The 12,856-nt window shown below is 48.0% G+C and overlaps 1 protein-coding gene across 7 annotated transcripts in view; it reads right to left on the bottom strand.

Moving 5' to 3' along the window:
• HIF3A (hypoxia inducible factor 3 subunit alpha) overlaps positions 1-12,856 on the bottom strand; it is a 42,656-nt gene that overhangs the window by 613 nt on the left and 29,187 nt on the right. For all 7 annotated transcript variants that reach the window (XM_037729263.1, XM_037729261.1, XM_037729259.1 and 4 more), the window contains 3 exons: positions 10,576-10,847; positions 8,769-8,886; positions 5,009-5,090 (listed from right to left, as the gene is read on the bottom strand). In XM_037729263.1, the coding sequence (XP_037585191.1) occupies positions 5,009-5,090; positions 8,769-8,886; positions 10,576-10,847 (472 nt within the window). The remainder of the gene's footprint in view (positions 1-5,008; positions 5,091-8,768; positions 8,887-10,575; positions 10,848-12,856) is intronic.

The following is a 12,856-nucleotide window of genomic DNA, read 5'->3' as shown; positions in this document are numbered from 1 at the left end:
AAGAGAAATCAGCGGACAACCATAACCCCAACCCGTCTTCCCTTCCTGGGAGTTGAAAGCCTGGATGGCGAGGCAGGCCTGCCTGGATTCAAACAGTAGTGACATCTTGGGCACGTTCCACTCTCTGAACCTCTCGGGGATGTTCAGGGCTGCCGTGAAGAACCCGAGTCCAGAGCCAGATGCTCCCTAGTTGGAATCCAGGCATTGCTATTTATTTGCTGTGTGACCTGGGGCAGGTGACTTCACCTCTCTGTGCCTCAGTTTCCTCATCTGTAAGATGGGCTAATAACAGCACCTCTCTCTCAGGGCTGTAATGAAGAATCAATGAGTAAATCCATGGAAGGTGCTCTGAACCATAACTAGTACTGGTGAGAGTACAGCTAAGTCCGCTGTTGTTACTTGGGAAACCAGGATACTCACACCTACTTCATTTATGGGAATTTACTCATTCAAAACATTTTTGCTGTTGGGCGCAGTGGTTCATGCCAATAATCCCAGCACTTTGGGAGGCTGAGGCGGGTGGACTGCTTGAACTCAGGAGTTCAAGACCAGCCTGGGCAACATGGCAAAATCTCATCTCTACAAAACACACAAAAATTAGCCAGGCGTGATGGCACATGCCTGTAGTCCCAGCTACTTGTGGGGGCTGAAGTCGGAGGATCACTTGAGCCCAGGAGGTTGAGGCTGCAGTGAACTGTGTTTGTGCCCCTGCACTCCAGCCTGGGTGACAAAGTGAGAATCTGCCTCAAAAAAAAAAAAAAAAAAAAAAACCAACACATTTACTGAGCATCTACTTTGTGTCCGGCACTGTGCCAGGTGCTAGCAACACAGCAGTGAACAGGATAGATGACACTCCCTGCCCCTACCTTTGTGAGACAGACATTCCAGTGAGAAGCGCCAACTGGATCAGGTACAGGAAGCTAGGCACAGTGCGAGTGCTTAAATCTTAGCTCCTCATTCACAAATATGTGCAGAGAACCCCCTCTGTGCTCGGCCACCACCCACCCATGCGCACAAAGAAGAATATTGCAGGGACCAAGATAGCCCCGGCCCCTGCCTTTGAAGGTCTCATACCCAAAGGAGAAGACAGACAGCAATCAAATGATGACCCAGAGGCCTGTGTAATTATATTATGGAGTGTTATAAGCCATGAGCATATGAAGTGAGGGAGGGCTTTGTGGAAGGAGTCATATTTGATCCGAGATCTAAAGGATGTGGTAACATGGCACAGAACAGAGGGAAAAGTATTCCAGGCAGAAGGAGCAGGATATGCAAAGGCCCTGAGGCAGCCTCCTCCATTGTGATGACTTTAAAGCCATCACATCATCCCACAGAGGCTCCATGCAGTCAACCCTCACCTTTCTCTCCTCTCTGCTTCAGCTACACTGGTCTTTCTTTTCCCCAAGTAAGACAGATACAGCCAGGCACAATCCCAGCACTTTGGGAGGCTGAGGCAGGAGGATCACTTAAGCCCAGGAGTTTGAGACCAGCTGCCCAGCATAACAAGACCTCTTTCTCTACAGAAATTAAAAGATTAGCCAGATGCGATGAAGTGCATTTGTAGTCCCGGCTACACGGGAGACTGAGCTGGGAGGATCACTTGAGCCCAGGAGTTCAAGGCTGAAGTGAGCTGTGATTGCACCACTGTGCTCCAGCCTGGGCAGCAGAGCAAGATATAGTTCTCCCACTCCCAAAAAGACAGATACGGTCCCCGCCTAAGGGCCTTTGGACTTGCCACTATCTCTGCCTGGGACACTCCTCCCCCGATATCATCAGGGCTCACTCCACGTTTGCTCAACTATCACCTTCTCAATGAAACCACCCTGATCATACTCCTTTTTTTTTTTTTTTTTTTTTTTTTTTTTTTTTTTTTTTTTTTTTTTTTTTTTTTTTTTTTTTTTTTTTTTTTTTTTTTTTTTTTTTTTNTTTTTTTTGAGACAGAGTCTTGCTCTGTCATCCAATCTGGAGTGCAATGGCGCGATCTTGGCTCACTCCTCTGTCTCCTGGGCTCAAGCAATTCTCCTGTCTTAGCCACCCGAGTAGCTGGGATTACAGGTGCCCACCATTGCACCTGGCTAATTTTTGTATTTTTGTAGAGACAGGGTTTCGCCATCTTGGTCAGGCTGTTCTTGAACTCCTGACCTTGTGATTCGCCCACCTCAGCCTCCCAAAGTGCTGGGATTACAGGCGTGAGCCACTACGCCTGCCAATTTTTGTATTTTTAGTAGAGATGGGGTTTTGCCATGTTGGCCAGGCTGGTTTTGAACTCCTGACCTCAGATGATCCACGCAACTCAGCCTCCCAAAGTGGTGGGATTACAGGCATGAGTCACCACACCTGGCCTGTTTATTCGTTTAAATAGAGACAGGGGCCTGAGTGGTGGCTCATGCCTGTAATCCTAGCACTTTGGAAGATCAAAGTGAGTGAGCTGCTTGAGCTCAGGAGTTCGAGACTAGCCTGAGCAACGTGGTGAAACCCTATCTCTACTAAAAATAAAAAATAAAAAAATAGCTGAGGGTGCTGGTGCCCACCTGTGGTCCCAGCTACTCGGGTAGCTGAGGTGGGAGGGTCGCTTGAGCCAAGAGACACAAAGGTTGCAGTGAGCCGAGAATGACAGAGCAAGAACCTGTCTCAAAAAAAAAAAAAAGAGAAAAAGAAAGAAAATGAAAATGTGAAAATAAATAAATAGAGACAGGGTCTCGCTCTGTCACCCAGGTTGGAGTACAGTGGGGCAGTCACAGTTCACTGCAGCCTCGAACTCCTGGCCTTAAGCAATCCGCCCATCTCAGCCTCCCAAGAAACTAGGACAACAGGTGTGTTCCACCACACCCACCTGGTTTTTAAAAAATTTTGGTAAAGACCGAGTCTTGCCGTGTTTTCCAGGCTGGTCTCTAACTCCTGGTCTCAAGTGATCCTCCCCTCTATCACCTCCCAAGGCATTGTGACTACAGGAATGAACCACTTGCCCAGCTCTCTTGGACTCTTTTTTTTTTTTTTTGAGGCAGGGTCTCGCTCTGTCGCCCAGGCTGGAGTGCGCTGGCACCATCGTAGCTCACTGCAGCCTTGAACTCCCAGGCTCAAGCAATCCTCCTGCTTTAGCCTCCGGAGTAGCTGGGACTAAAGGCATGCACTACCGTGCCCAGCCAATCAAAAAAAAAAAATTTAGGCCAGGAGTGCTGGCTCATACCTGTAATCTCAGCACTTTGGGAGGCCGAGGTGGGTGAATCACCTGAGGTCAGGAGTTCAAGACCAATCTGGCCAACATGGCAAAACCCCATCTCTACCAAAAATGCAAAAATTAGCCAGGTGTGGTAGCATGTGCCTGAGCACGAGGCTGAGGCAGGGGAATCGCTTGAACTCAGGAGGCGGAGGTTGCATTGAACTGAGATTGCGCCAGTGCACTCCAGCTTGGGTAACAGGGCATGACTCCATCTCAAAAAAAAAAATTATTTTTTTTAGTAGAGACAAGGTCTTGCTATACTGTCCAGGCTGGTCTCAAGCTCCTAGCCTCAAGCGATCCTCCCACTTTTGACTCCCGAAGTGCTGGGATTACAGGCATGAGCCAGGTGCCCAGCCTCCCTCTTACACTCTTTCTCATATTTGTTTCTTTTTTTTTTTGAGACATTGTTTCATTCTTGTTGCCCAGGCTGGAGTGCAGTGGTGCGATCTCGGCTCACTGCAACCTCCACCTCCCGGGTTCAAGCGATTCTTCTGCCTCAGCCTCCCATGTAGCTCGGCTTACAGGCATGCGCCACCACGCCCAGCTAATTTTGTATTTTTAGTAGAGACGGGGTTTCTCCATGTTGGTCAGGCTGGTCTCAAACTCTCAACCTCAGGTGATCCACCCACCTTGGCCTCCCAAAGTGCTGGGATTACCAGCATGAGGCACTGTGCCTGGCTCTTGTACTGGTTTCTTTGTTACGGTCTGTCTCCTGCACTAGAATGTCAGCTCCACAAGGGCAGAGATTTCTATGCATTTTGTTCACAACCTGTCCCCAGCCCCTAGAACTATGCCTGGTGCTTACTGCATGCTTTATAAATATTTGTTACACGCATGAAGGAATGAATAAACTGAAAGACAGTGGCTGCGCCTGAAACAGAGCACAGTGTGGTCCAAGACGTAGCAGAGACCAGACCCTGCAGGGATCTAAGTTCAAGCCAGGAGCTTGATCTTTCTTTGAAGGGCACTAGGGAGCCATGGAAGGACTTTGAGCAGAGGAGGGCTAGGGTCAGATTTAGGCTCTGAAAAGATTCCTCTGGTTGATATATGGAGGTTTCAAGTGAAGCAACGGCTTTTGATAGTTGCACTGTAAAATGACAGCTTGTCTCATGCTCTGTGGAGGGGCTGTGGGAAGCACCATCACCACGATAGCCACACGGCAGACATTTCCTTTAAAACTTTTTTTTTTTTTTAACATCTAAAAACATTTTTAAAGGCCGGGTGTGGTGGCTCACACCTGTAATCCTAGTGCTTTAGGAGGCTGAGGCAGGCAGATCACCTGAGGTCAGGAGTTCGAGACCAGCCTGGCCAACATGGTAAAACCTCGTCTCTACTAAAAGCACAAAAATTAGCCGGGTGTGGTGGTGCACACCTGTGATCCCAACTACCTGAGAGGCTGAGGCAGGAGAATCACTGGAACCCAGGAGGTGGAAGTTGCTGTGAGCTGAAATTGTACCACTGCATTCTAGCCTGGGTGACAGAGCAAGACTTTGTCTCAAAAATAAATAAATAAATAAATAAATGGTAATAAAGTGTGATTATAGGCATGGAGGCTCCAGAGATCTAGTCTCGGGCCGGGGCTTGGCTTCCACCCCAAAGGGCAGCCTTGGAGAGCCTCTGCCTCCCTTAGGGTCTCTATTCCCCCCTCCTCCACAGTGCCCATGAGAAGAGAGAAGAGACAGGAGCTGTCATTTCCACCAAGGTCATCTCCAAGCACTGATAGTCCCCCAGCACCTTTGGAATAGCTCCATCCCTCTTGTACCTCCTAGGGGAGAGGTTGCTACTCACCCAGGGGCTCATTCATGTCCAGGAGGGGGGTGCTGGGCTCCTGCAGGCTCCCTGGGGCTGGTCCTCCTGTCAGAAGGAAACTCTGTGGGAGAGAGGGACAAAACCACCACCACCATTACCATCATCGGTATCCCAGCCATAGCTGGGCGTGGTGGCTGTAATCCCAGTACTTTGGAAGGCTGAGGCGGGAGGATCACTTAAGCCCAAAAGTTTGAGACCAGCCTGGGCAAGACGGTGAGATCTCATCTTTACCAACAATTTAAAAACTAGCTGGGTGTGGTGGCACGTGCCTGTAGTCCCAGTTACTTAGGAAGCTGAGGTGAGAGGATTCCGTGAGGCCAGGAGTTTGAGGTGACAGTGAGCTATGATAGCATCACTGCATTCCAGTCCGGGTGACAGAGACCCTATCTCTAAAAAAAAAATAACAAAAATAAAATAAAATAAATAAATAAAAAATAAGGCCAAGCACAGTGGCTCATGCCTGTAATTCTAGTGCTTTGGGAGGCCAAGGTGGGAGGATCACTTGAGGTCAGGAGTCTGAGATCAGCCTGGGCAACATAATGAGACCCTATCTCTACAAAAAAATTTAAAAATGAAAGAAGCCGAGCACGGTGGCTCATGCCTGCAATCCCAGCACTTTGGGAGGCTGAGGTGGGCAGATCATTCAAGGTCAGTTGTTCAAGACCAGCCTGGCCAACATGGTGAAACCCCGTCTCTACTAAAAATACAAAAATTAGCAGGGTGTGATGGTGCATGCCTGTAATCCCAGCTACTTGGGAGGCTGAGGCAGGGGAATTGCTTCAACCTGGGAGGAGGAGGTTGTAGTGAGCCAAGGTCATGTCACTGCACTCCAGCCTGGATGACAGAGTGAGACTCCATTGAAAGAAAGAAAGAGACAGAGAGAGACAGAGAGAGAGAAAAAAAAAAGAGAAAGAAAAAAGAAAGAAAAGTGAGAGAAAGAGAAGAAAGGAAGGAAAGGAGAGAGGGAGGGAGGGACGGAAGGAAAGAAAGAAGGGAAGAAGGGAAGAAGGGAGGAAGGGAGGAAGGGAGGAAGGGAGGAAGACCCAGGGACAAGATGGTGCAGTGGTTAAGGGCTGCTGGGGTCCAGTGGCCACCTGTCAGGGGTGTGCCTTTGGGTCAGTCCCTGTCCAATCATCCTACCTGTGTTCCTCCAGAGCCTTGTTCCCCCTTCTCCTTCTTCCTCCCTGCCCAAGGACCTGTGCACAGGGACTGTAACAGCCTGCAACTTTGCTCCGTGTGTTCCTGTTGGTGAGCTCACGGGAGACACCAGCAGGTGGGTATTCATTCTTCTCTGCGAGTTGGTGGTGTCCCTCCATGGAAGGTTTCAGCCCAAATTAGCTGGACTTCACCTGCCACAGGATCCGGTGACCACCCCACCCTGCACCTTCAGGCCAGGGCTGGTGCCCACTTCGCATGCGTGCCCCAGGGTACTGTACCAGCCTTGTTGGTTTCCCTGCGCTATGTTAACACCTTTTCCAACAGTCCTGTTATTAAATTCTCCTCAACACTCCATCTGACTGTGCTACCTTTCCTGCGCAGACTCTGATAGTCGTTTAACTTCTTCTGTGTAAATGTGTGTAACAGTAACAAGAATATTTCAATAGCTGTTGTGAGGATTAAATAAGTTAATCATGCAAGGAATTTAGTGCAGTCAGTGTCTGGTACATGGTAGGCACTTAAAAAGTGTAAGCTGTCATAAATGTATATACACATGTAATACATAACAGACATATAACATATACCATGAGATATAACATAGACACAAATACACACACAAATATGTAAATATATATATTTTGTATATATAAATAAAAATATATATTAAAATATATATTTAAATATAAAAATTATATATATTATAATATATATAATATATTTTATATATTATATATATTTAAATATACATATACTTATATTTATATATTATTTATATATAAAATAGATATATACTTTATATATGTGTGTGTATGTATGTGTATATATGTGTGTATATGTTATATCTGAGACAGAATGTTACTCTGTCCTCCAAGCTGGAATGCAATGGCACGATCTTCGCTCACTACAACCTCTGCCTCCCGGGTTCAAGCAATTCTTGTGCCTCAGTCTCATGAGTAGCTGGGGCTACAGGTGCGCACCACCACTCCCAGCTATAATGTTTGTATTTTTAGTAGAGACAGGGTTTCACCATGTTGGCCAGGCTGGTCTTGAACTCCTGACCTTAAGTGATCCTCCCGCCTCATCCTCCCAAAGTGCTGGGATTACAGGTGTGAGGCATTGCATCTGGCCTGTAAACTGTTATATTATCAACCACATCTCATATTCAAACGTTTGCAGAGCAAAGAACCAAGGCACTGCTGTTAAGCACTAGGGAGCCATGAAAGGTCCTAGAGGGAGGCCTTGCAGAAGTGACATAGTCCGGGCTGGCTTTTTTGTTTTTAATTTTTTGAGACAGGGGCTGTGCTGTCACTCAGGCTGGAGTGCAGTGGCACGATCACAGGCTCACTACAGCCTTGACCTTCCAGGCTCGGGTGACCCTTTCACTGCAGCCTCCTGAGTAGCAGGGACTACAGGCACATGCACCACACCTGGTTAACTTTTTAATTTTAATTTTTTTTTTTTTGTAGAGATGGCATCTCACTATGTTGCCCAGGCTGGGCTCGAACTCCTGGGCTCAAGTGATCCTGCTGCCTTGGCTTCCCTAAGTGCTGGGATTATAGGCGGGAACCACTGCACCTTGCCCAGGCTTTTAAAAAGGGTACTGTGGTTGCTGTCATGCAGAATGAATAGATGAGGAGAGACAGGAGGAGGGACACTGTGGGGAGGCTGCTTTTGTTTGGTTTGTTTGGTTTTTTGAGACAGAGTTTTGTTCTTTGTTGCCCGGGCTGGAGTGCAGTGGCACAGTCTCGGCTCACTGCAACCTCTGCCTCCTGGGTTCAAGCGATTCTCCTGTCTTAGTCTTCCAAGCAGCTGGGATTACAGGTGCCCGCCACAACACCCGGCTAATTTTTGTATTTTTAGTAGAGACGGGGTTTCATCATGGTTGGCTAGGCTGGTCTTGACCTCCTGACCTCAGGTGATCCGCCCACCTCGGCCTCCCAAAGTGCTGGGATTACAGACGTGAGCCACTGAGCCCAGCCATTTGGTTTGTTCTTGTACACCACACTGAATGTTTATATCATGGCAGTCCCCTGAGATATAAACATTCCCACTTTCTGGATGAGGAAACTGAGGCTCGATGTGGTGATGTCACCTGCCCAAAGTCTCACAGTTACTGGGTGGCAGACCTCGGACTTGAACGCAGGTCAGTCTGATTCTAGTGTCTGTACTTTGAACTCTGCACTAGTAATCCGAAGCCACGACCTGTTCTAGTTTCGGGAGGGTGTCCCACGGGAACAGAGAGAAGATTCCTGCAGATATCAACCACATGCCACGTCTCCCCTTATCCTGTTTCATTTTCCTTCTTTGCACTTACCACGAATATATATATATATATTTTTGAGACAAAGTCTCACTCTGTCGCTCCGGCTGGAGTGCAGTGGCACGATCTGAGCTCACCGCAGAGCTTTTTAGTATGCATTAGTGAAACTAGAAGATCAGGCCCCAGCCTAAGCCGGCCTGTTGATCTTCTGTATGATTCTCAACCAGCCTGTGCCCCTCTCTGGTTTCCTATTTATAAAACAGGAGATTTATGCCAGCTAGCTAATGAGGGCCAGAGAATCCCATTAATCCCCCAACACACCAGGCTGAGGGGAAACAGCAGAAAGTTTCCGGGTTCTGGGCTGGGGCATCTTTTGGGAGGTCTCACTCCCAGCAGCTCCACTCCCTCGTCCTCGCCTTCTGAGCTCTGGGCCAGGGTCCTGGAGGAAAACAGGCAAGAATCTCAGGACACAGCAAACCTGGGCAAGAGTGGGTCACAGTGTAAGCAGGTGATAAGCATTTGTTCACTCCCTTGAGCACCTGTTATTCCTTTACTCATACACCCACCAGTCCATCCATCCATCCACTGATCCTTCTTCTCATTTATCCAATAATCCATCCCTCAGCTTCCATCCATCTATCCTTCCATTCATCCACCTATTTATCCACCTAGTTGTCCTCCATCTATCCATCCACGCTTCCGTACACCCAGCCATCCGCCATCCACCATCCGTCCATCCATCCATCCATCCATCTGCTGTCCATCCACCAACTATCTCCCATCCATCCATCCATCCATCCACTGTCTATCCATCATCCATCCAACTATCTCCCATCCATCCATTCACCATTCATCAATCTACCATCCATCCATTCATCCATCCACCATCCATCCATTCATCCATCCATCCATCTGTCCATCTATCCATCCATCTATCCATCCATCTGCCATCCATCCATTCACCATTCATCCATCTACCAATCCATCTTCTCATTTATCCAATAAACCATTACCCACCCCCCCCAAATAACCTCCATTCATCCACCTATTTATCCACCTAGTTGTCCTCCATCTACCCATCCATCCTTCTATCCACCCAGTCATCCATCCATCCATCCATCCATCCATTTGCCATCCAACCACCATCCACCATCCATCTATCCATCCATCCATCCATCCATCTATCCATCCATTGATCCATCCATCCATCCATTAATCCATTCATCCATCCTTCCTTCCTTCCAGCCACCCATCAACTCATTGATCCATCCATCCTCTGTCTACTCATTCATCCATCCATCCACATGTACATACATACACCCTTTTATCTATACATCCATCCATCTGTCCTTCCATCTACCCCTCCATCCAACCACCTGTCCACCCATAGAAGTGACAACAATATTCATTAATAATTCCCTCCCTCGCTCATTTTGAAAGTCTTTATCAGGCACCCACTTTATAGCCAGCAATAAGCTGGGAGCCTTGGGAGATACCAAGATGTATCCATAAAAGCCTTAAAAGGATAGTACAGAAACCACTCTGGATTCCAGGTAAGCACATACTTGCAACTTAGTTCTAGACAGTTTCTTTTCATTTTCCCTCCCTCCCTTCTTTCCTTCCTCTCTCTCTGTTCTCTCTTTCTTTCATTTTTTTTTTTTTTTTTTTGGACAGGGTCTCACTGTTGCCCAGGCTGAGGCAGTGGCACAATCCCAGCTCACTGTAGCCTTGAACTCCTGGGCTCTAGTGATCCTCCTACCTCAGCCTCCCAAGTAGCTGGGACTACGGGCATGCATCACCACACTCAGGTTAGACAGTTTCTCTGACATGGTGGCAAAGTCTTCTAAACTCTGACGAAAATTATCACTAGATCAGATGTAACTATGTTCCAAAGGAGAGAGCCCTCCCTGGTTGAAAGGTGGGATTTGGATAAACAGTGAGAGCAGTGGAGGGCACTCCAAAGGCATAGAGATGGGCATAAACTTGGAGCATGCTGGGCCCACTGAGGGCCTGGCTGGAGCAGAGATCAGGGTTAGAGAAATGCTGAGAGATGAGGCTGAGGCAGGAGGCAGGGGCAAGATGGGGTGAGGGGATGCTCCCTTGACGTCCCCCCTTTATTGCGGCTCACCTCTTCCGAGCCCCAGCCATGAGAGAGGATGCGGAGGGGTCACCTCTGGAAGGGCTGGAGCAGCTCAGCCGGGGGTCACTCCCCCAGCGGGGCAGCAGGGAGGACTCAAAGGCTGGAGGTGACAGGCCATGGAAGCTCTGAGCACGGGGCCGGGGGACAGCCCCCGGAGGTCTGTGGTAGGCCCTGGGTAGCTGTTCACTGGCGTTGAGCTGGAAGTCATCATCCATGGAGATGTAGGGGGCCAGCATCTCCAAATCCAGAGCGTCAGCATCCTGTGGAGGGCAGGAGGGAATTAAGAGCATGAGCCTTGGACTTGGGTGGACCTAGGCTGAAGTCGTCACACCACCACTTCTGAGTTCTGTGCCTGTGGCCAACAGCCTGAGCTTCAGTTTCCTCATCTGTAAAATGGGTATAAGGACTCTCTGAAGAGCATGTTAGAGAAATCCCAAATTGAGTCAGAGGCATGGTATCTCACACCTGTAATCCCAGAGCTTTTAGGAGGCTGAGTCGGGAGAATCACTTGAGGCTAGAAGTTCGAGACCAGTCTGGGTAACAGAGCGAGACTTCTATCTCCACAAAAAAGAAAAAAATTAGCCAGGTGTAGTGGCCCATGCCTGTAGTTCTAATTATTCAGGCGGCTGAGGCGGGAGAATTGTTTGAGCCCAGGAGTTTGAGATTGCAGTGAGCCATGATTACACGATTGCAGTCTAGCCTGAGTGACAGAGTGAGACACTGGAAAGAAAGAAAGGGCTGGGCGTGGTGGTTCATGCCTGTAATCCCGGCACTTTGTGGGCGGATCACGAGGTCAAGAGATCGAGACCATCCTGGCCAACACGGTGAAACACCGTCTCTACTAAAAATACAAAAATTAGCTGAGCTCGGTGGCGCACACCTGAGGTCGCAGCTACTCGGGAGGCTGAGGTGGAAGAATTGCTTGATCCAGGAGGTGGAGGTTGCAGCGAGCCGAGATTGCGCCACTGCACTCCAGCCTGGTGACAGAGCAAGACTCCGTCAAAAAAAAAAAAAAAAGAAAAAGAAAGAAAGAGAGAGAGAAAGAAAGAAGAAAGAAAGAAAGAGAAAGGAAGGGAGAAATAAATCCTAGATGCCTCAAAGAAACCATAGGTCAAAATCCGAATATTAAGAAAGCTCAGAGAGGGATTACAAAGAAGTGAGAAACATATTACTGAAAACCAGAGGAAAGAGAATGTTTATCCTGCAGTGGCCAAAAGATTAGCAACACTGTTGCCTGCAGTGACGTGGAAAGTAGAAAATATAACAAATACACCAGGTAATGCAGCTAAGATTTCCAGCCAGAGTGTTGGAGAGGCTGCCTGATTTCTTCTTGTTACTTATAGTAAAAGGCAAGAGGAGAGAGAGAGAGAGAAGGAATATTTCTCCTAAAGGAAGAAATGTTAAACATGAAAGAGAGAGGACTTGAAGGTTTCGAAGATTCTCAACCTCCTCGTGTAGTGAATAATTAACTTTACCCAAAGCGAGGTCTGGTTTTTGTCCCAGCTCCTGGAAGGGAACCTCTAAACCTTTGGAATTTCCTGAGTGATAGCGGTGTCTTTGCTGTTCACTGTGTCCTCTGGATAGTTCATGCTAACCAGCTGACTCATGGCGAACCCCTAGGTAGTTTATGCTGATGAGATAACTCAGGATGGAGGCTGACCATGCAGAAAGAACAACCATGTGATTAAAGAGTTGGGGCTTTGGTCCACACAAAATCAGCCTGATCCAGGGAAGGTAGGGGTGGCACTGGAGACTGAATTCAAGGACATGGACAGCAATTTGCTCAATCATGCCTGTGCAGTGAAACCCCAATGAAAACTCTGAACACTGATGCTTTGGTGAGCTTCCTGAGTTGGCATTGCTCTGCACATATTGCTACATATCAATGCTGGAAGGATAACATGTCCCTGAGGACAAGAAAACTTTCCATTTGGGACCCTCCAGTCCCAGATTCCAGCTATGAATATTTTCCTTTGTCTGTTTCTGATTTGTATTCTTTTGTTATAATTAAGCTACAATCCTAAGTATTGCACTTTCTGACTACGATGAACACCTCTAGCAAGTTATCAAGCCTGAGGGAATCTACAGGAGTCTGGGTATCTCCACATTGGTGGGCAGCTGGTCTAACGCGAGGGTGGCCCTGGGGACCTTCAAACTTGTGGCTGATGTCAGAAGTCTTGGGCAGACTTGGTGGTCAGGAGAACCATGCCATTAACCTTGAGCTTGGTTGACTGCAGGAGCCCTCAGATGGCAAATGATGCTAATATTA

The sequence above is a fragment of the Cebus imitator genome, unplaced genomic scaffold (genome assembly GCF_001604975.1).
Source record: "Cebus imitator isolate Cc_AM_T3 unplaced genomic scaffold, Cebus_imitator-1.0 Scaffold296, whole genome shotgun sequence".
Classification (NCBI taxonomy): domain Eukaryota; kingdom Metazoa; phylum Chordata; class Mammalia; order Primates; family Cebidae; genus Cebus; species Cebus imitator.
Note: the sequence above shows the minus strand (reverse complement) of the source record. Positions and strands in the feature narration are given on the sequence as shown.